This window comes from Mustela lutreola, chromosome 7, assembly GCF_030435805.1.
Source record: "Mustela lutreola isolate mMusLut2 chromosome 7, mMusLut2.pri, whole genome shotgun sequence".
In the NCBI taxonomy this organism is placed as follows: domain Eukaryota; kingdom Metazoa; phylum Chordata; class Mammalia; order Carnivora; family Mustelidae; genus Mustela; species Mustela lutreola.
Window position 1 is genome coordinate 23,919,498 of NC_081296.1, and position 24,809 is coordinate 23,944,306.

General features: G+C 40.7%; 1 protein-coding gene across 9 annotated transcripts in view; it reads right to left on the reverse strand.

The window, feature by feature from the left end:
• The window catches only part of TTC23 (tetratricopeptide repeat domain 23), a 96,909-nt gene that overhangs the window by 33,447 nt on the left and 38,653 nt on the right, over positions 1-24,809 (reverse strand). For all 9 annotated transcript variants that reach the window (XR_009355324.1, XM_059180125.1, XM_059180124.1 and 6 more), the window contains exon 6: positions 14,494-14,671. Coding sequence is in view for 8 of the 9 variants with exons in the window: in XM_059180125.1 (XP_059036108.1) it covers positions 14,494-14,671 (178 nt within the window). In the remaining variant the exon portion in view is untranslated. The remainder of the gene's footprint in view (positions 1-14,493; positions 14,672-24,809) is intronic.

Sequence of the window (24,809 nt, forward strand, 5' to 3'; positions counted from 1 at the left end):
TCTTGAAACTTCTAAAAACCATACGCTGGTTGGACATTGAGGGAGTTAGTGGCGGGGGGGAATGCAGGAGGAAAAAGGAACCTCGATGTTTAAAATGTGCAAGATAAGTATCTCATGGATTCGGTAAAATTGAATTTAGTTTAATTTAATGCAACCCCATTCAACTTACCTTCATTTTTAACTGCTTTCTACAAGCCAGACTGTGTCCTTCATTACACCTGGTCCTGCCTCGGTCATGTCCACACAATTCCTAGTCCTTTCCACTCCCCCCTTCGCACTACCCATCGGCCCCCTCCTGCTGTCTCTTCCCTTCCTGGCCAGCTAGGAGCCCACCACCCCTCACTGCTGTTATTTAAAAAAAAAAAAAAAAATTCTCAGCTTCACTGAGGCCTTATTTCAAATGGTGAAAAAAGAGGAATCATATAATCAACCACGAGAAGAGGGATGAATCTATTGCGGTTTATTCATATGAGCATTGAATTCTACCGGGGGTATTAACATGGTTACATTTCCGAAACATACCAGTGGGTAGAAAAGTAACTTACAAAAGGTATCGGAACATCATGGCACCGCTGAGGTTCAAGTTTCTGTTTTAAAGCAAAAAACAAAACAAAACATCCAAACCCTTTCATTTCAAGCACAATCTTCCAAGTTCTTTAAAGACCAGAGCAGTTAAAAGCTACTCTCCCCGAAGCAGGTGGAGAGGGCCTGGAGGTTCACTTAGCTGCGCCCACCCGGCTGCCCCCAAAAGACCCTCTGTGGAACAGGAGGGCTCCGGGAGACGCAGATTGAGAACCACAGCTCTGCAGGGAACGGGAGGCCTCCTTAGGGAGCAAGCAGAAAGGCAGTTGACAAAGCTAGTGATTAGATTACCCAATTTGCCAAACTAAACCACTGCTCACGATTCTGGAACAACGCTCTGTTTGCTGCAAGAATATAAATACCCCTGTTGTATACATCTGAGAGCATTTAAGGACTAGTTGTTAGTGTTAACAGAATTACAGGAGCCATGCCTGCCTTTCTGGCTTTATGCAGGAGCCCAACTAATGGGCCCCGTTGGGGATCTGTGGCTTGAGTCTATTCGCTCCTCATTATTTATTAATCTCCCAGGGCTCAAATTTCTCCTCCTGTTCTTTGTTGTCTTCAGTATCTTATGGTTATATGCTTATCAACTGTCGTCTTGAAGCTGAGAAGGGAGTGTTTAATGTTTCTAAATCTCAAGCTGTTAGCGTGTTGTACTGGATTAATAACAAAAGCCAAAACCAAACCTTTAATATCCCATTTCGAGCAAGGTCCTTACTTGAAAAACCTCATTCACAAGGCCAACCACCTCCAGCCTTGCCAAGGGACAGAGCAGCTGTTGCTTTCTGGTCCTTCTGTGCGTTTCTGGGGGAAACCACGGAGTCCGCAGGGCCAAGCCAGCTGTCAATAGACCCAGCCAGAGTTGGGGCTGGCAGGCTCTTATCGAACTGAGGCTGTCCCCTTGGATTTGTGAAATGTGGAATCGTTCTTGAAGAGAAAACTTGATGACTAGTAAAAAGGATGCTTCTACTTAGGCAAGCAGACCCCATTACGTGAACACTCAACTTAAAACATGCAGGGTTCTGACGGCGGAACCCCAGCTCTTGGCAAGAGGGAGGGACAGATTCTTTTCCCACTTGGTAATAAGTAGGAGATCACTGACTCAGAGAGAAATCTCCCCTCCCATAGCCAAGTGGAGAGTACACAAGTCGCTCAAGGAACATTTGCGGACCTAAACTGGGTCTCTTTACCCTGGGGACAGGAACACTCACAGGGAAGACAAGACCAGGCTCCAACTCAGTAGCTGGTGGGATCTCTTTGTACAGCTGAAGGCTTGCACTGGGGAGGATGGTGGGAAGCGGGGAAACTCACACTGGTTCAGCACCGACCTTTGTCAGCCATGGTGCTCCGTGAATCATATACACCTGCTCGCTGAGTCACGGAATGAGCCGTAAAGGTGATGTCAACAGCTCGATTTACTGATGGGGAAAATGAATTATCCGGGAGATCAAGCAGCTAACTGAAAAGGTCACATCGAGGGGTCCATGGCAAGACAAGGATTCAAACGAAGGCCTGTGATTCCCAGCTGCACTCCTTTCTCATCTAATATCTGGTTGTTAAGAGAGGAAAAGTTACAGAACGATGATTTTCTAATCAACATAATCAAGTATTACTTGAGAGTCAGAGAAATAGGTGCTGGGAAATAGATTAGGCCCAGAAGTTGAAATGGGCTGGCGAGGGGGAGACCGGGCTGCCAATGTGTGGGTCCCGAAGCAGCTGAGAACTAACCACAGAAGGACGGCACCAGAGTGGAGAGTTAGGCAGTGGGTGACGGATAGAGCAGATGATGAAGAAGGACTTTCTGGGGCACCTGGGTGGCTCAGTGGGTTAAGCTTCTGCCTTCAGCTCATGCCCTCAGGTCATGATCTCAGGGTCCTGCAATCGAGCCCCACATAGGGCTCTCTGCTCAGCAGGGAGCCTGCTCCCCGCCCCCCTGGCCTCTCTGCCTACTTGTTGTGATCTCTTTCTCTCTGTCAAATAAGTAAATAAATAAAATCTTTTTTTTTTTTTAAAAGGTGCTTTCTACCATGTCTGTGTGTCTGCTTTGATTCCAGTCCCCTTGTCACTGTGAGGTGTGAGCTTGCTGTGTTCCTTCTAGAACTGCCCAACCGTGTAGTTACATGGCTTCCCCTCTTGGCCTTTGCTGGAGCCCGCCGTCCCACACTTTAGCTTTGGGCTGGGGGCCTTGTACCGGACAGGGTCACGTTACAACTCCAGGCTGACGCTTCCTTTCCTCTCCAGTCTCTGGCAGGCAGGGAAGCCTCTCACGGCCGCCCACCCCGCAGGGGCCTGGGGCAGCGGAGAGCCTTGGCTAAGAGAAAGATGTGGCTGGGACTCCTGGGGGTGGGGGTGGGGAGTAGATGAAAGGGAAATCACTGGGTGCGGAGGGGAGGGCATTCAAAAACGGAGTCCAAGGGCCTCAGAGGAAGCCGGTTTCTTTTAATAGAGAGTCCTCTGTGGCCACCCTCCAGTTGTCAATTTTAGCTCTTCCAAAGGGCTGGGGAGAAAAGGTCCTCCTCTCCGTAAGGGTTAGCACCAAAATAGATACGTGGAGAACTTAGATTTTCATCTGCTCTTGGTTACTAGTGTGTGTTTTCTTAAAACATAGCTAGATTTTTTTATAGATTATAGGAGTAATACCCCTATATAATTTTGAAAGAGCCTAAGTGGTAAGTTAAAACACCCTCTCCCTTCTGTCTATAAGCCTCACGCTCTTCTCCCTATTCGCAGTCTGACTTCTTACAGCGATCACTTCCAAGTTTCCCCGTGTGTCCCCTTTGAAATACTGACACGCTTATGCAAACGCACACCTGCACAGACGCGCATGCGCGCTGAGGGCCTGACTCTGTCTGCCCTGCCGCCCCCTCCCCCAGCTTCGTCGGCCACCAGCCCTCTGGGCTCTGCCACAGTGACTCCTGTCCCCTCTCTTCAGGCCTCTCTGTTGGGAGCTCTCACAGCACCCGGTACCTTTTTCCAGGTGCAGGTCACAGTTGCCTTTCCACATTCATGGGAACATGTGTGACTGTTCAGCTAAGGCCTATGTCACTCCTTAGGCTGCCCCTGGACAAGGGGCACCTGGCGGGATCTGATCAGTTGTTGACTCAATAAACATTCTGGTCTACATCTGGCTTATTAAAAATAATCATGTCCTCTGGGCATCTCTCAAGGCGGAACACACGTATCATCCATCCATCCATCCATCTATCTATCCATCTATCTATCGTGTGTCTAATTTCCAAAGGCTCGCTGTTGCCAGCGACACAGTTTCACTGCGTATACGTCTTTGCACACGTGTACACATCTATCTGTTGGGTAAGTTTATAGATGTGAACCAGCTAGTCAAGGGGTCAATGCATTATAACATCGTAGAGGGAATATCAACTGTTTCCCCCGCAAAGTGGTGCCAATGCCCATTCCTTTCAGTGGTACATAGGATGCCTGCTTTCTTGTACCCTTGCCATCTCGGCATCATCAGACTCTTGTTTTGCTCAGTTACAGTGTATTTATTTTAAATTTTATTTATTTATTTGACAGACAGAGATCATAAGTAGGCAGAGAGATAGGCAGAGAGAGAGGCAGAGAGAGAGGAAGCGAAGCAGGCTCCCGGCCAAGCAGAGAGCCCGATGCGGGGCTTGATCCCAGGACCCTGGGATACTGACCTGAGCCGAAGGCAGAGGCTTTAACCCACTGACCAACCCAGGCGCCCCACAGTGTATTTCTTTAAAAACAAATGACGTCGACCATTATTTTTCTATGGTTATGGGCTATTTGTAGTTCCGCTTCTGTAAACTGACCATTTCTGCCTTTTGTCTCTATTTCTATGGAGTTGTCTTTTTCATCTAGATTTTTTTTAAGTTTTATTTGTTTATTTTAGAGAGAGAGAGAGAGAGCATAAGAGCGAGAGGGAGAGAGAATCTCAAACAGATTCCCCATTGAACATGGAGCCCAACACAGGCTCCATTTCAGGAGGTGTCAGTCACTTAACCGAGCCACCCAGGCACCCCTCACCTAGCTTTTATAAGAACTCTTTCTCTGTCTTCTCTCTTTGATATTTATTCTTTGACTTTGTGATATTTTGTCACAGAGAAGTTTTTTGTTTTTATGCCATCAAATTCATCCCTCTTTCTTTCTCTTTTTTTCTTTCTCGTTTTCTCCCTCTCAGTCTATATACCCATATGCACATATGCAGAGGAAACATACAAGTATTACCACTGACTCTTCTTGGAAGGGAGGCCCCAGATGACTTGTAACTCATTTCTTTGTATTCCTCTGCATGGCTTGATCTTTTAAATATAAAGAGCATTATCATTTTTATTAAAAAAATAGTTACTTAAAAAGAAACAATATAGCATCTGGATTTATGTCATTCTTGGGAAAGTTTTATGATGCGCAGAATCACAATTGCATTCTGCATCTTTTCTAATTTTAAACAAGAAAGGGTAGTATTTTCAGAGATTTGGGAAATTATAAATAGCGCATTACAGCAAATACACAGCAATGAACCAGAACCAATCAGAGGTGCTGCCATGTGTGCTGTCGTCCGAAGCTGGCAGGAGTCGGGTGTGAACACCTGTCACCCGTCCCCTGGGTCTGGCCAAGGCTGCCCAGAGGAACCTGAAGCCACATTTTCTGACCTCCAAGTGTTTGGTAGTTTGACTGATGTATTAGTTTGCGATACTTTGTAAATCCAACTGCCTGCAAATCTGGGAACTACTGAGAGGCAGAGTTGCCCTGAAAACGGAAAAGGAAGACAGGCAAGTCAACTATCAGAGACGTCGAAAAGCAGCCGAAGCTCGTGGGGCGTCAACTCATCCCCCTACTGACACACACACCCACGACATCCTCACAGAAATGAGATCCTGGGGGTTTTCTTGCGGAGAGGAAAACACAGATCTATTGCCAAAATCTGCCATGAGTAGTCTGAGAAACAATTGTGCCTGCAGGTTGTCTGCAGACCCCTGCAGCACGGGAACTGATGGGGCCCAGTGCAGTCATGTCACTGGCCCCAGGGACCACCGCCTTCCCTGTGTGGTGGCTCCGTGGGGCTTGGTATTTTTCTCCACTTGAATGGGTTTGTTCCCGAAATACTTTGGAACTTGTCGACATTCTCCAGAAAATAAAAGGTCTTTTCTCTCTGGGCATTTCTGTCACTCCAAAGGAATGAAGAGTGGAAAAACTAGAGGGTAAAATAACAAAACCCCTTTTCTTTGCGGGTACTTACTAAATGGCTTTTAGCCGAGGGCTCCCGTGGAGAGCTGCAGCCACACTGTACCTTTCTGTGTCTAGGTAAAGCTCTTAGAGAAAAGAGGAGCCTTGATAAATGTTTAATAATTACCGTTAATAAATAAAAGAAGCTTATACTGGCAACATGCCTAATGGTTCACAAAGCAGTTTCCATTTTGAACCTTTGAGCAGTTCTGTGAAATGGATAGGGCCTTTTGTAGGACTGGATTTTTTGTTTTGTTTTGTTTTTTGGAGAGGTTAAATGACTTGTATAATCAAAGAGCTGGCAAACAGAAGACTTTGGACTCCCACTCGGATTTTCTGACTTCACACCCAGTATTATTTCAACGTCACAAAGCTCTCTCTCTAATAATGATTGGGAAGTATTTATTTAAACACTCTCCAATCTTTATTAAACTCAAGAATAAACAACAATAAAAGTCACCGATTAAATTTTACAAGTATTATAAAAATGAGTGAATTATTCTACAGCTCTAATACAGAGAAATCCTTCTAAAATATTCAAAATCCAAATGCAGTGAAGGGAAATGTTGAAAATGTGAAAGCAATTAAGAAAGCTTTTGCATGGCGAAAAAGCATTATGGATCTACAGGAAAACATATTAGAGCTAATAAATGAGTTCAGCAGGATAGCAGCATGTAAGATAAACCTACCATTTGTATTTCTGCACACTAGCAATGGACAGCAGGGAAAGGAAATAAAGAAAAAAAAGCGTTTTTGTTTCTAAGAGCATCAAAAGAACAAGACACCTGGGAATAAATCTCCCAAAAGAAGTACAAAACTTATACTATAAAACATGGTTGAGTTTATTAAAAAAAAAAAAAAAAAAAAAAGGTTGAAAGAAACCAGGGAAGAACTGAATAAATAAAGATATCTTATGTTCATGTATGGAAAGCCTTAATATTGTGAGGAAGTTAATACGGACTCAGTGTTTTGTTTTGTTTTTCCAGAAACTGATAAGCTTAACCTAAAATCACATAAAAGCATAAGGAAGCCAGAAGAGTCAAAACAATCTTAAAAAAGAGTAAAGAAGTTGGAGATGTCACTCTTACAGATTTCAAAACTTACCATAAAACTTGTGCACGAATGTTCACAGTAGCAGTATTCATAATATCCATATATGTACTACTACAAGACATTACATGAGACTGTGGTGCTGGCATAAGGACAGAAATATGGATCAACAGAATAGAATCAAAAGTCCAAAAGTATGGGGTGCCTGGGTGGCTCAGTGGGTTAAAGCCTCTGCCTTCGGCTCAGGTCATGATCCCAGGTCCTGGGATTGAGCCCTGCATCGGGCTCTCTGCTCAGTGGGGAGCCTGCTTCCTCCTCTCTCTCTCTGCCTACTTGTGATCTCTGTCTGTCAAATAAATAAATAAATAAATAAATAAAATCTTAAAAAAAAAAAAAAGTCCAAAAGTAAAACCTTATGTTTATGGTCAATTGATTTTGACACAGGTCCCAAGGTAATTCTGTGGAGAAAAGATAGTCCTGGGACTATCTTGTCTTGGGACAACCAGGATATTCACATGCAAAAGAGTGACGATGGAGCCCTACTTCACATCCTAAAAAAAAAAAAAAAAAAAGAACTCGGGGCGCCTGGGGGCTGGCTCAGTGGGTTAAGCCTCTGTTTTCGGCTCAGGTCATGATCTCAGGGTCTTGGGATCAAGCCCCGCATCGAGCTCTCTGCTCAGTGGGGACCCTGCTTCCCCCTCTCTCTCTGCCTGCCTCTCTGCCTACCTGTGATCTTTCTCTCTGTCAAATAAATAAATAAAGTCTTTTAAAAAAATGAACTCAAAATGGATCAAAGACTTCAATGTAAAAATTAAACTATAAAACCCATAGAAGAAAACAGATACAAGTCTTCATCAATTTGGATTAGGCAATGGTTTCTTAGATGTGAGGCTGAAAGCACAAGCCACAAAAGAAAAAGCATACCCTGGACTTCAGTGAAAGTAAAAACTTTTATGCTTCTGAGGATGCGATCAAGAAAGTGAGAGGACAACCCAGAGGACGGGAGAAAATATTTATACATCGTGTATCTGATAAGGGTCTAGTGTCTAATATCCCATAGGAAGGACTCTTTTAAGCCAACAATGAAAAAGACAAGTAAACCTATTTAAAAATGAGCAAAGGATTTGAATAAACGTTTCTCCAAAGATGGACAAATGAGCACACACATATCCATGGAGGCAGAACACCATGAGTCATTGGAGAGATTTAAATCAAAATCCCAGCGGGATACCACTCTGCACCCACGAGGATGGCTGAAATCAGAAGGACAGATTCTAATGCGTGTTAGCAAGGATGTGAAGGAAGAATTCTCAGCCATTGCTGGTGGGACTCGGATGCTGAGGCTGCTTTGGAGAACGGCTTGGCAGCTCCTCAAAGAGTCAGGTTCTCTTTATACCTAAGAGAACTGAAAACCTATATCCATGTAAAAACTTGCGTGTGAATGCTCAGAGCAGCAAGATTTGTAATCTCCATGGAGTGGAAACAACCCAAGCATCCATCAACTGAGGAAGAGATGAATCAAGGTGGCCCGTCAGTATTACAGAACATTCGTCAGCCATAAAACAGGGATGAAGTAGAGGCCCCTGGCAGGCTTAGGTGGTTAAGCATTTGACTCTTGATTTCAGCTCAGGCCATGATCTCAGGGTTGTGGGATCGAGCCTTGTATCTGGCTCCGTGCTCGGCAGGAGATGCTCTCTTCCCTCTGCTCCTCCCTCTGCTCCTCCCCCAGCTCACGTGTGCTCTCTCTCTCTCTCTCAAATAAATCTTTTTATTTTTATTATTTTTTTAAAGAATGAAGTAGTGATACTCGCTAAGCATGGATGAACCTTGAAAGCAATATGCTAGATAAAACAGTCAGACACAAAAGGCCACATATGATAGGATTCTATTTCTATGAAATGTCTATAATAGCCAAATCCATGGAGGCAGAAGGTAGACTAGTGGTTGCCAGATGAGCAGTACAAGAAATCGGGGAGTAACTCACAGTGGGTGCAAGTTGCTTTTGAGGTGATGAGAGTTGTTCTGTGATTGGATAGTGGTCATGCTTGTACCGCTTTGTGAATATGACCAAACTACTACACTGTACACTGTAGAAGGGTGAGATTTAGGGTATATAAATTATCTCAGTAAAAACGCCATAAACAAAATAAAATGCAAATGACAAATCGAGTGAAAATATTTATGACACATGTCATAGATAAAGGGGCAATATGTGTCGGACGTAATGACTTTTATTTTTTTCTTAATTTTTAAAATATTTTATTTTTTTAAAAGATTTTATTTTTTTGTCAGAGAGAGAGCACAAGCAGGGGGAGTGGTGGGCAGAGGGAGAAGCAGGCTCCCTGCTGAGCAAGGAGCCTGATGTGGGACTCGATCCCAGGACCCTGGTATCATGACCTGAGTCAAAGGCAGATGCTTAACTGACTGAGCCACCCAGTGTCCCTGTAATGACTTTTAACAGTTAAGGGAAACTAGATAAAAATTCTATTAAAAAGTAGACAAATGATAGGAAAAGAAAATTCACAAAAAATATATTAAGGAAATCCACTGAACCTATGAAAAGATAGACAATTTTATTGTGCAGATTAAAACTATACAGAAACTTCACTTTTTGCCTCTCTGATAGAACTAAATGAAAAGTTTGACGATACAGTCTTTAGGAAGAGGCTGTTGGGGAGACAGCACAGTCTGACTTTGCTGGTGGGGGTATAAATGGTAGAAGCCCCAAGAAAGGCAATATCCAGCAAAACTACCAACACAACCAGCTCCCTTTGGTGGAGCATTCCCATGTCTAGGAATTTACTCTGAAGCTACAACTCCAATAATATAAAAATATATGTGAGTAAGATTATTCATTAGAACATTGTCTGTAATTACAGAATACTGGGACCTATCGAAATGTCCAAACGCAAAACGATTTGAGAAAAACACAGTATGTGCCTAAAGTGGATTATCATACCTTTGTACAGATGAATGAATTGCTATAAAGTGATTTCCAGAATATACTCCTAGGTGGAAAAAGAACACATACACACAGCAAATAAATAACCTGGTGGGAGGAGGGAGGGACTTTCCCAAGAGATGAACAACCACTGATAAATGTGGATGGGATGGCAGAATGGAGAATCATTCATCTGCCACCATCACTGTAGAGAGTGGTTTGGGAAAGAGTCATCGACGCGTGCTAAACGTTGAGAAACTGTGCAAAGGAGTGGGATATATACATAGTCTTAAAATTGTCTCTCTACTGAATGCTTATTGGTATTCAAAGGGAACAACAGTTCCCAAAGGGAAGAATCACTTTGATTGGGTGATAAACGTAGCGTCACTAATGAAGGACAGGTAGATGTCACGTGCCTCCAGATGTACTACCCTAAGAAATACAATATCCTTTTGTAGTATTCTGGCTGGGCATGCATTGTCCAAACTTAGTCATAAGAAAACATCAGATAAACCCAAACTGAGATATAGTCTAGAAAATGGCTGATCTGTACTCTTCACAAATGTCAATGTCAAAGGAGACAAAGACAAGCTGAGAAGCTGTTCTAGATTAAAGACCAGAGGCATAATGACTAAAGGTAACACATGAACCCGGAGTGGATCTTGTATTGGATGGAAAAAAAAATGACATAAAGACAGTACTGGGACAACTGACAAAGGAGAATATGGCTTCTACCAATGAGAACATTCGTGAATTTGATGACTGTATTGTGACTACCTCAGAGACTATCTTTGTTAAGTACTCAGGGATTGAAGGACACAATATAGTCAAATACTTCCAGATGATTAAAAAGTGTAAATAGTTACCACTTTGTGCCTATATATACATGCATGTGTGTCTATACAGACAGATAGGGAGAACAACTATGGCAAAATACTTTAAAATGGTGACTCTGGGTGGGGGGTGGGGGTGCCTGGGTGGCTCAGTTGGTTACATGTCCAGCTCTTGGTTTCAGCTCAGGTCCTGATCTCTGGGTCTCAAGACTGAGCCTGGCATTGGGCTCCATGACCAGTGGAGAATCTGTTGATATTCTCTCCCTCTCCCTTTATGCTCCCCTCCCCTACTTTCCCTCTCAAATAAATAAATAAATCTTTTTTAAAAAATGGTGAATCTGGGCCCTACAAACAAGAGGGACTACTTAACCCATTTTCCATTCACATAGTACCGAGGGCTCCTAGAGGTGATAAGGCCTAATATACTGGAAGGTAGAATCCTTTCGATGATCCCTGCTCTTAGAAATTCCAATTTCTTTCTCTACACTAGTATTTCCTAAACTATGGCCCGGGGAACACTAGTGTCTCATAGATATATGATTCTCGATTCTCAGTACCACATTTGGTATTACTTTTTTTTTCTTTTTAAAGATTTTATTTATTTATTTGACAGAGATCGCAAGTAGGCAGAGAGGCAGACAGAGGGAGGACCAGGACCCTGAGATCATGACCTGAGCCGAAGGCAGCGGCTTAACCCACTGAGCTACCCAGGCGCCCCCTCCTCACCTCTTAGTACTTTGTGAAATAGGTCTCCGTAATTAACAACTCGGGAAACAACAGATGTTGCTGAGGATGTAGAGAGAGGGGAACCCTCCTACACTGTTGGTGGGAATGCAGGCTGGTGCAGCCGCTCTGGAAAACACTATGGAGATTCCTCAAAAAGTTAAAAATAGAGCTATCCTATGACCCAGCAATTGCATCACTGGGTATTTACCCAAAGAATACAAAAATAGTGACTCAAAGGGGTACCTGTGCCTCAATATTTATAACAGCAATGTTCACAATAGCCAAACCATGGACAGAGACCAGATATCCATGGACAGATGAATGGATAAAGAAGATGTAGTGTATTTATACAATGGAATATTACTCGGCTATCAAAAAGAATGAAATCTTGCCATCTGCAATGATATGGATGGAACTAGAGGGGATTAGGCTAAGTGAAATAAGTCAATCAGAAAGACAAACACCATATGATTTCACTCGTATGTGGAATTAAGAAACAAAACAGATGAACATAGGGGAAGGGAAGGAAAAATAAAATAAGATGAAAACAGACAGGGAGACAAACCATAAGACTCTGAACTCTAGGAAACACACTGAGGGTTGATGGAGGGGAGAGATGGCTGGGGGATGGGGGTGGGGGGATGGGCCTTAAGGAGGGCATGTGATATAGTGAGCACTGGGTGTTATATGCAACTGATGAGTCACTAAATTCTACCCCAGAAACTAATAATATACTATATGTTAACTAAATTGAATTTACATTAAAATTTTTTTTAAAATTAGGTACCTATGTTTATTACGTTTGCTTCCTCATATCTTACTCACCACACAATCTGGTTTCTGCCTCTTGACTGCCCCAGTGTTTCCCTTGGCCAAGTCATCAAGGAAAGAGAAAGGAAAAAGAAAGGAAAGAGGGGAATTTTTAAAATCCTGTGTAGTGCTATGTGTCAGGCCCTGTGCTAAGCCCTTTAGGATTTAGGAATACTCATCCATTTATTCTCCAAACTGCCCCATGTCCTTCGGAACAGCAAAAGGTATCAAAGGACACCGAAGATACCACTTTCACTTTTACTTTTGCTCATGTTTTTCTGCCAAATTCTTCTCTGCTCTCTTTGCCACATCATCCTTCTTGACTTGACCAATGAAAGCTGAAGTTTCTTAAGGCTCTGTTGTATCCTTTTCTCTTCTCACTCAATAACCTCCCCACCCCAACACACACAGCTGGGTGATCTCGTCCTCTCCCAGGGCAACTGACTGCGTATCCGTACATGACTTCCTGACCCCTGTTCTGAGCTCTAGTCCCGATTATGTAACTGACATTTCCACCTGTATAAGCATCTCAGACCCGCCTTCGAAACCTGAGCTCGCCATCTCTCCAGCACCTGTCAACGCCTGCTCCCCAACCCCCACTGTACCTGGCACACACATCCATGCACTTGTTCAGACCAGAAACCCAGGAGTCATCATTGACTCATCCCCATGCCCTCTTCTCACTTCCAATCTATCTCCATACCTCATCAATTCTGCCTCGTCCATCTTTGTCAAACCCGTCTGCTTCTCTTCATCCTTACTATCATCATCCTGGTCCAAGGCAAAATCATCTTCAGCCTTTGCTACTTTGGTAGTCTCAGAACTGTTCTCCCTCCTTCCACTGTTGGCACATTTTCCCTGGCCCATTCTGTTACATACCAGCTAGAAAAATCTTCCTGAAAACCACTGGGTTTGACTCTGGGCTATGCTATTTATTGGCATCGATGGTACTCCTGGGCCTATGGCTCGACCTTTCTAATTCTTGACTTCCTTATCTATAAACTGGACATAATACTATGTCATAGGGAGATAGTAATTAAGAGAGATAATCCAGGGGCGCCTGGGTAGCTCAGTGGGTTAAAGCCTCTGCCTTCGGCTCAGGTCACAATCTCAGGGTCCTGGGATTGAGCCGCCCATGGGCCTCTCTGCTCAGCAAGGAGTCTGCTTTCCTCTCTCTCTCTCTCTCTGCCAGCCTCTTTGCCTACCTGTGATCTCTGTCTGTCAGATGAATAAATAAAATATTAAAAAAAAAGAGAGAGAGAGATAATCTATATAACAGTGACAGAATAGGATATTCTAAAAACTCTGGGTGGGTGTATCCATGGTCCGACAAATTTAAAAAGAAAGAGCAATCCAGAACTCTTAATCCCATGTCATTGCATCTGATCCTAAATAACAAGAATAGTTCGGTCTATATTTTACAACTTTAATAGGGAAAAATGTTCAGACAAAACAATTTAAAATGTGTTTATAGCAGATGATGCCATCCAAAAATATGGAACTCACTGTGATGGTTAATTTTATGTGTCAACTTGGTGAGGCCATGGTGCCCGGTTTTTAGGTCAAACACTAGTCTGGATGTTGCTGTGAATGCATCTTGTAGATGTGATTAACATTTACAGTCAGACTTGGAGTAAAGGACATTGCCCTCAGCGATGTGAGTGGGCCTTATCCAATCAGCTGAAGGCCTAAAGAGCAAAAAGCTGAGGTTTTCTGGAGAAAAAGGGATTCTGTCTCAAGACTATAACATAGAGATCGGGCCTGAGTTTTCAGCTGGCCTGCCTACCTTATGTATTTCGGACTCGTGCGCCAACCCCCACAACTGCGTCAGTCAATTCCTTAAAATCAATCTCTCTCTCTGTATACGGCCTGTTGGTTCTGTTTCTCAGGAGAACCTGGACTGACACATTCACAGAGGAGTCCTACAATGATAAAGGAGATCAGGAGCTAATAAATGACAACTCCAAGTGGCTTCAAGTGAAGATTTTATAATGGTAGAAGACTTTAGATGGTAGAAGATTTTAGATGGTTAGAAAAGAACCCGAATCAGTTTGAAAACATGAGCTCTAAATAAACATGAGAAGACAAAGAACTTCAGAAAACAAGACTTGAATCATGGCACTAATAGGAGAAAAGCTGTCTTCAAGGTGTCAGGCTATCTGAGGACCATGCACCGGGCAACAGAGGACCCCTCTCCCACACTTATCCATTCGGTCACCTAGACGAAGATGTTCTTATCCAGAGCAAACAACAAAACCAGGCATTCTGAGCTGCTCTTCCACTCGTGCCCATGGAAACCAGTGGGTCCAGAAGAACTTTGGTGGCCCGTAGATTGCAGCTTACCTGTAGAAAATGGTTGACGGATGCGTCATGAAGTCCCAGGGCTTGCTCGACACCGGCTAATTCCCTCAATATTGGTACACACTCAAGACTTTTTTCACCTCGACTGCTCTCAATATATTCTAAAGCTTCTTGGTAGTGAGGCAGAGCTTCTTTTGATTTCTTCTGACTTTGATACATCCTAAAAAAAAAAAAAAAATCAAAGAGATTACTTCTTAAATAATTAGAAGACATATAGGTGGGAAAATGTATAAATATAAGGGTTACAATTTGGCTCTCTGACCCCTGTTGTCCAGGTTCACTCTCCAGCCAGCTAAGTTCTTGTTTCCTCCAAAGAGGCAGCAGGCACAATGGTCAAGCAGGTGGAGTCTAGAATAACGAGGAAGCTTTGGATCCTGGCTCCACTAGCTACCAGATGTGTGAATTTCCAGTTGCTTCACAGCTTTCCCATCTCTGAGTTAAGAATAGTAACAGTCCTTACTTTATTGGGTTACAGGGAAGATGAAATTAGCTAATACTCATAAAAACACCTAGAAGTCTCTGACATACAGTAAGTGCTATGTAAGTGTTGGGTTAAAGAATATAAAATAGTTAACAAACAATAAGAGCTAGCACGAAGGATACCGAGATGTTGATAACTGATCTGTTGAGAAATTACAGAAATTTCCCAGTATTGGTGAGGGCACAAAGCACTCTCATTAACTGTTAGAAAGGATATAATTTGAGCGTAAACTTTTCTGTATCAAAATTCTAGGGGCGCCTGGGTGGCTCAGTGGTTTGGGCTGCTGCCTTCGGCTCAGGTCATGATCTCAGGGTCCTGGGATCGAGCCCCGCATCGGGCTCTCTGCTCCCTCTCTCTCTCTCTCTCTCTGCCTGCCTCTCTGCCTACTTGTGATCTCTGTCTGTCAAATAAATAAATAAAATCTTAAAAAAAAAATTCTACATACATAAGTACAGACATATTTCTGCTAATGGCATTTTCATAGTTTCTCTTAAAAAGAGTTACTCTGGCAGGACATGTACGGGGATGTTTATCTAAGCACTCTTTGTAATAGTGGAAAAGTACAAAGCACTTAAAATACACAAATAGGAGATCCTCCAAGCAGATAACAGTAAGTATCTCACTCCTGTGGAATGCCACAATAGCCCTTAAAGTTGATGTAGATCCAGATTTACCGACATAGAAATATAAAAGGCAGAATACAAAAATGCTTTGTATAGTATCTCATGCAGGTGAAAATGTTATAGCTTAATCTATATGCACGATATACGCATTAAGAGCCATCTAAATGGACAATAAAATGTGAGCAGTAGTTACCTTTTTTTTAATTTGACAGAGAGAGATCACAAGTAGACAGAGAGGCAGGCAGAGAGAGAGAGAGGGAAGTACGCTCCCCTGCTGAGCAGAGAGCCCGATGTGGGACTCAAACTCAGGACCCTGAGATCATGACCTGAGCTGAAGGCAGAGGCTTAACCCACTGAGCCACCCAGGTGCCCCAGCAGGAGTTACCTTTAAAGGGTTGGTAGTGATTTTGACTTTACTTACTTATGCTTTCTAAATTTCCCATATTTTCTTCTATAAAATTCTATTACTCTGACATCAGAAAAATGTTAATTTAAAAACTGTAAGTTAAGGGGGCAGTGGGAAAAGGTTCTTGACCCTTTCTGGGATAAAACCCCATCACGTAAAAAAAAATAACCATGTATTTTGTTCAGCAAACATACTAGCAGACATTTAAAAAACACTCTTCTCTAAAATATTTGTTAAGAAATACTTTGGAGTGCCTGGATGGCTCAGTGGGTTAAAGCCTCTGCCTTCAGCTCAGGTCAGGGTCTCAGGGTCCCAGGATCAGGTCCTGCATGGGCTCTCTGCTCGGCGGGGAGCCTGTTTCCTCCTCTCTCTGCCGGCCTCTCTGCCTACTTGTGATCTGTCTGCAAATAAATAAATAAAAATCTTAAAAAAAAAAAAAAAAGAAATAGAAACTTTTTCTTGCATGGAAGAACTTTATGTATCAAATTCATTATGAAAGCTACCAATCCCTTCTATGTTACCCTTTACCTTAGAATCTTTACTACAAAAAGATCTTATAATTCCTAACTGCCCATGGATAAAGGGACACATAATGTGATTAAGTGACTAGGAAACTACACACATGCAAAAAAAAAAAAAAGAAGAAGAAGAAGAAGGTCTTGTTTTCAACTCAGTCACTGGAATTTGTTCACAACCATTTTGTTCTCTAATAAATTTCAAAGGAACTGATAGAAATAAAAATGCTCTTTGGATCTGTGGTTCAGATGGCCACAGTGAAATAAAACCCGGACTGGATAACTTATGACCTGGGACACCTTCTCTGACTGGATGAGGTCAGGGATATGTTCCTGGACCAAACAGGGCCCAGGTTGTAGCTTACAGCAACTCTTCACCTTAGAAAGGAAGAGATAAATAAGTGACTGAGTAATCCTGGATTTGCCTTCTGACTCTTACTGAGCTTTGGATGTAGCTTTGTAAGTATCATATTTTGCTTTTGAAGAGAAAAATCCACTACCGTCTTGGGTGATAGAAAGAGGCTTTGAAACATATGGCTGATAACAAATCACTCAGCCAAAAAAATTAGATTCCTGGTAGACAAATGTTTCAGAACAATTGAAAACAGGAGTCAGCAAACCATAGCCTGTGCACCAAATCTGCTCACTGTCTATTTTTGTAAATAAAGTTTTATTGGCACACAGCCCCATCCACTTGTTTCCACATTGTCTCTGGGTGTTTTTGTACCTCAATGGCAGAGTTGAGTACTTGCAACAGACACCTGCAAAGCCTGAAATATTTACTGTCTGGACCTTTACAGAAGAAGTTTGCTAATCTCTGGTCTAGAATCTAGAGAAAGCTTTTAAAATGACTTAAGAGTTTTTTTCCATCTACTTTAAACTAGAGAACTCCAATAATGCCACAAATATTTGAGCACAGGAAAAAAAAATAATCTTCTTCCTTTCTCGTGTTCATAAATGATGAAGCATGTGCCAAGGAATAATAAGTCTTTTGTTTGCAAAGCTGCTGTTAAAATCATAGAAGGGTAATAAAGCAAATACAAATGCCAGGATGACTTCATTTGAGCAACAATTTCGTTTGTTTGTTTGTTTTTAAAGATTTTATTTATTTAAGAAAGAGAGAGAGTATGAGCAGGGAGAAGGGTAGGGGGAGAGGCAGACCACCAATCCTCACCAAGCAGGGAGCCTAATCCTGGACCCATTCCCAGGACCCCAAGCTCATGACCTGAGTGGAAGTCAGATACTTAGCTGGCTGAGCCACCCAGGCACCCCATAAGCAACAGCTCTAAGAAAAAGCAATATTGAAAGCTTAGTAATCAAGTTTATAAATGAAAAAAAAAGTAAATAATAACAAGACATAAGTTAATTCATATAACAACTGTTCCTTTCCTGAGACAGAGCATGAAAGAAAAGCATTTGAGAGTTTGGAGCTGTGGAGAACAGGGGCAATGCGTAGCCATTTACCTACTCCCTTAGCCACATTACTACGGCATATTACTCCAGGCTAACCCATTTTTTTTCAGGTGTCAGAAAGTCATCCTTCAGATACTGGACCCTTGGAGACAATTTTACAAAAAAAAGAACCCAGGATGAGAGGCAGGACCATCAGTTACAAGTACTGCAGCAAGAATAGAAAAACCCAAGCCGTAGGATTTTTTGTTTCTAGGAGAGAGAGAAAGAGAAGGGGGTGCACGTGGCAGAAGGAGATAGAGAGAGAATTCTCTACCAGGCTCCATGCCCAGTGTGGAGCTCGATGTGGGACTTGATCTCATGACTTAATCTCATGGCTGAAATCATGACGTGAGCTGAAATCAAGAGTCAGATGCTCAACTGACCGAGCCACCCAGATGCCCCCCAAACTGTAGTTGGAGCATCCTTGCAGACAAGACCGCACAACCTTGGGCAGGAACATAATGTCTCTGCATCTTGGTGTTCAATACAGTTGTTGTAGAGCCAAGGAAGGTGTCTGAAATGCTTTGAAAACTGAGGCAAGTCATACAGATTGGTCTTAAGGGCCTATACCTTTGATCCCTTCCTCCCAACCACTGGTCTGTCTGGACCTAAGTGCTACAGCTTCAGGTTGTTCTTCTGTTGAAATGGGCTCTACTGTGGTCTCACACTCACCCACTTATGATTTTGGAAAGCCCAAATAATAAGCATAATCAGTCAAACGCATGCGCCACTGAGGAAGGCATTTTCTTCTCCTGCTGAGTTTTTAAAGAATCTGAGAATAATCTATTATAGGTATAATACATAGTCATTAAAATAAAAGATACAGAAAAATAAAAAATATACATAATTAAATAAATAGTTTATATTTATATTATAAATTATATGATTATATATAATTTATATAATTATAAATAATAGTTACATAGGATTGCAAATTATATATTTTATATAATTATAAATTATATAATATATAAGTATATTATACATATATAAATTACATAATATATAAATTATATAATTATAAATTATATAAAAGTACATTATATTATATTTTATTTATATGAAATATTTTATATTTATTTAATTTTATTTATAAAAATAAAAAATGTATATACATAATCGCAACAGCCAAAGATGAGTGCTGTACACCTTGATATATACACTTCAAGATAATTTTCTATGAATATTTTTTAAATGGAGCATCATGTTTTAGAACCTGCTTCTCTCACTTAATCATATATCAAAATGTGGCAATGAATGCTATCACATCACTTTTAGTGGTTGAGTGGTATCATATCAGATTTAATTGACCACTCACCTTCAAAAATAGTATGAGTTAGAAAGTTTAAAAAATAGTTTGTGGGTAAGTTTTATAAATTTAAGAATTTATATACATATAAATATATGTATATATAAAAATAACTCTTGCATATATACTATATAATATATAAAATATATAAACAACTCTTGCAATAAAATAAAAAGAATATATGAACAACTCTTGCAATAAAATAAAAGGACAACCCAGTTTAAAGATGGGCAAAGTTTCTAAATAGCCATTTCTCCAAAGAAGATATACAAATGGTCGTAAACACAAGAGAAGATGTTCATCATTAACCATCAAGGAGATGCATATTAAAACTACAGTGAGATATTACTTCATACCCACTAGGACAGTGGCTGTTAATAACGATAAAGAAAAATAGTAACAAGTGTTGGCAAGCATGTGGGAAAACTGGAACCCTTACGTACTGCTGGTGGGAATGTAAAATGGTGCAGCTACTTTGGAAAATAGTGGCAGTTGCTCAAAGTCTTAAACATAGAATTACAGTATGATCCAGCAATTCCACTCCTTTATATATCCCCCTAAAAATGAAAACATGTATCTACATAAAAACTTTAACATAATAGTACTACCCATAATAGTACTACCCATAAGAGTAAAAAAGTCCAAACAACCCAAATGTCCCTCCAAGGAATGTCCATTCTAAGCAATGAGTAAATAAAATGTGGTATATCCATACAATGGAATGTTACTCAATCATCAAAACAAGTACTGATAGGGGCGCCTGGGTGGCTCAGTGGGTTAAAGCCTCTGCCTTCGGCTTTGGTCAGGATTCTAGGGTCCTGGGATCAAGCCCCACATCGGGCTTTTGGCTCCACAGGGAGCCTGCTTCCTCCTTTAAAATCTTAAAAAACAAACCCAAAACACAAAAAAACAAGTACTGATAAACATGTTAAACCATAGATGAACCTTGAAAAAAGTATGCCAAGGGATAAAGGCCAGTCTCAAACAACCTAACCTTATACCTGAAGGAGCTACAAAAAGAACAACAAATAAAAGCAGCAAAAGGAAGAAAATACTAAGGACTAGAGCAGAAATAAATGATACAGAAACTAAAACAAAACACCCAACAGAACAGATCAGTGAAACTAGGAACTGGTTCTTTGAAAATAAAATCAATAAAATTGATAAATCTCTAGCCAGACTTATCAAGAAAAAAGAGAAAGGATTTAAATAAATAAAATTACAATTGGGAGAGAAGAAATAACAACCAACAGCACAGAAATACAGACAATTATAAGAGAATATTATGAAAAATTATATGCCAACAAATTGGACAACCTAGAAGAAACTGGATAAATTTTTAGAGACATATAAGCTACAAAAGCTGAAACAGGAAGAAATAGAAAATTTGAACAGATCCATATCCAGTAATGAAACTGAATCAGTAATCAAAAATTCCCAAAGACAAACCAAAGTCCAGGACCAGATGACTTCACAGGCGAAGTCTACCAAACACTTAAAGAAGAGTTATTACCTATTTTTCTCAAACTATTCAAAAAAATAGAGAAGGAAGGGAAACTTCTGAATCATCCTATGAGGCCAATACCGCCCTGATACCAAACCCAGACAAAGACTCCACTAAGAAAGAACTACAGGTCAATATCCCTGATGAATATAAACACAAAAGTCCTTAACAAAATACTAGCAAACCAAATCCAACAACACATTAAAAAAATCATTCACCACAATCAGGTAGGATTTATTACTGGGCTGCAGGTGTGGTTCAATATTCAAAAATCAATCACTGTGATACACCACATCAATAAGAGAAAGGACAAGAACCACATGATAATTTCATTAGATTCAGAAAAAACATTTGACAAAGTACAATATCCACTCATGATAAAAATCATCAATAAAGTAGGTTTAAAAGAAACATAGCTCAGCTCAATAAAGGCCATATATGAAAAACCCACAGCTAGAATCATCATTAATGGAGAAAAACTGAGAGCTGTTCCCCAACATCAGGAAAAAGACAAGGATGTCCACTCTAACCACTTTCATTCAACACAGTACTGGAAATCCTGGCCATAGCAATGAGACAACAAAAAGAAATGAAAGGCATTCAGATCAGCAAGGAAGAAGTAAAACTTTCACTATGTGCAGATGACATGAAACCATATTTAGAAAACACAAAGACTCCATCAAAAAACTGCTAGAACTGATGAATTCAGGAAAGTTGCAGGATACAAAATCAATGTACAGAAATCCACTACATTTCTGTATATCAATAATGAAGCAGCACAACAAGAAATTAAGAAAAACAGTCCCATTCATAACTGCACCACAAATAATGAGATATCAAGGGATAAAGTTAACCAAAGAGGTAAAAGACTTGTACTTAAAAACTACAGAAAAGTGATGAGAGAAACTGAAGACAACACAAAGAACTGGAAAGGCATTCCATGCTCACAGATTGGAAGAACAAATATTGTTGAAATGTCCGTACCACCTAAAGTGGTCTACAGATTTAATGTTCCCTAACAAAATACAACAGTATTTTTCACAGAACAAGAGCAATCCTAAAATTTGTATGAAACCACAAAAGATCCCCAAAAGCCAAAGCATTCTTGAACAAGAAAAGCAAAGCTGGAGGCATCACAAATTTTGGACTTCAGGTTATATTATAAGGGTGTAATAATCAAAACAGTGTGGTATTCGTACAAATGGAACCGAATAGAAAGCCCAGAAATAAACCCACAATTCTAGGGTCAATTAATCTTGAACAAAGCAGGAAAGAATATCTAATGGAAGAAAGACAGTCTTTTCAACAAATGGTATTGTGAAAACTGGACAGCAACATGCAGAAGAATGAAACTGGGGGCACCTGGGTGGCTTGGTTAGTCAAGCATCTGAGTCTTGGTTTCAGCTCAGGTCATGATCTCAGGGTCATGGGATAAAGCCCCTCATTGTGCTCCGCATTTAGTGCAAAGTCTGCTTAAGACTCTCTCTCCCTCTGCCCCTCCCCTGCTTCTGCACATGTTCTCTCTAAAATAAATAAATAAATACATACATCTTTAAAAAAGAGAGAGAGAATAAAACTGGGCCACTTACTTATACCACACACTAAAATAAATTAAAAATGGATTAAAGATGTAAATGTGAGAAAATCGAAAAAGTCTTAGAAGAGAACACAGGCAGTAACTTCTTTGATATTGGCTGAAGCAACTTCTTTGCAGATATGCCTCCCGCGACAAGGGAAACAAAAGCAAAAATAAACTCTTGGGACTGCATCAAAATAAAAAGCTTCTGCATGGTGAAGAAAACAATCAACAAGACTAAAAGGCAACCTACGGAATGGGAGAAGATATTTGCAAATGACATATCCAATAAAGGGTTAGTATCCAAGACATATAAAGAATTTACACAACTCAATAGTCAAAAAATGAATAATCCAATTACAAAATGGTTAGAAGACATGAACAGACATTTCTCCAAAGAAGATATACATATGGTCAACAGACACATAAAAAGATGTTTACCATCACTCACCATTAGGGAAATACAAATCAAAACTACAATGAGATGTCACCTCACACCTGTCAGAATGGCTAAAATCAATAGCACAAGAAATAACAGTTATTGGTGAGGATGTGGAAAAAAGGAACGCTCATGCACTGTTGGTGCGAATGCAAACTGGTACAGCCACTGGAGTGGCTGAAAAACAGTATGAAGTTTCCTCAGAAAGTTAAAAGTAGATCTACCCTACCATCCAGCAATCCCACTAGTAGATACTTAGCCCAAGAATACAAAAACACTAATTCAAAGGGATACTTGCGGCCCTATGTTTATAGCAGCATTACAATAACCAAATTGTAAAAACAGCCCAAATGTCCACTAACTGGCGAATGTGGTATATAATTACAATGGAATATTATTCAGCCATAAAAAGGATGAAATCTTGCCATTTGTAATCATGTGGATGAAGCTAGAGAGCATAATGAAAATGCTAAGCAAAGTAAGTCAGTCAGAGAAAGACAAATACCATATGACTGCATTCATAAGGGGAATTTACAAAACAAATGGGCAAATGGGAAAAAAAAAACCAGAGACACAAATCAGGAAACAGACTCTTAAGGTGCCTAGCTGGCTCAGTGGGTAGAGTATGTGACTCCTGATCTTGGGGTTGTAAGTCTGAGCTTAGTGGTTGATGTAGAGATTACTTTAAAAAAAAAAATCTTTGGGTGCCTGGGTTGCTTAGTCAATCATGCATTTGCCTTTGGCTCAGGTCATGGTCTTGGGGTCCTGGAATCAAGGTCCTGGGGTCTTGGGCTCCTTGCTATAGAAAGTCTGCTTCTCCCTCTCCTTCTGCCCTCCCTCTGCTTGTGCTTGCTCTCTCTAATAAATAAACAAAAATCTTAAAAAAAATCTTTAAAATTGTTTTTTAAAAATTAAGACAAAAAAAGAAGCAGACTCTTAACTCTAGAGAACAAACTGATGGTTGTGGGGCAGGGGGATGGGTGGGGACGGATAAAATAGGTGATGGGGATGAAGGAGGGCGTGATGAGCACCGGGTGGTATATGGAAGTGTTGCATCGTTCTGTTGTACACCTGAAACTAACACTGTTTAAAAAAAAAAAAAAGGAAAGAAAAGGAAAATGGGTGGGGGGAGAGAAAAAATGGAAAAAAAAAAAAAGCCAAGTCACAAAAGGTGACACATTATATGATTCCACGTATATGAAATGTCCCAAACCAGGCAAATCCACAGAGACAGAAAATAGATTAGTAGTTGTCAGGGGCTGGGAGAACACGATAACAGAGATCGTTAATGGGATGAAAAGGTCAAAATGATTGTGGTCACGTTTGAACAACTCTTGTGAATATACCAAAGACCACTGAATTGTGTATTTCAATTGGGTGAACTGTATGGTATGTTAATTACAACTCAATAAATCTGTCCTTTAAAAAATTTGTGAACATTTGGAAGAGAAACTAAATATAGATGTGATTTAGTGGTATCTGTAAAGCTAGTAATTTTTGTCTAAAAAATAATTGTAATAATGTTAAACAAAAATCAAAATATTTTTCTCTTAATATCATCCTTGAGCCAGTCATAGCTAACCAGCACAAAGCAGGTCAGAAAAAGATGTGTGCTTTGGCTTTAAATTGGTTCTGCATGATTAGGCAATCCTACCCATCTGTTTTAGGGAGGAGATTAGGAAAGCAGAGAATGCTGTGGGTCTTGAAGCACCTGACACTTGGCAATGGGCATTCCCAAGGGGAGGCCATAAATTGGGCTTGGACACTGAGCTACAACTGGCCTCACTCTTATTTTTCAGAGCTGTAAGCATGTTTTCTGATGAGCTCTAAGGCTCGAGTCCCTGGGAAAAGGCCTAGGTCTATGAAAAGTATAATCCTAATGAAAAGCAAGAAATTCATGGAGAGAAAAGCCATAGAAAATCATTCTTAATGTTGTATTCCGGTAAATACCCTTTGAGCTTAAATATGTTAATATATTTCTCATTATGACCTC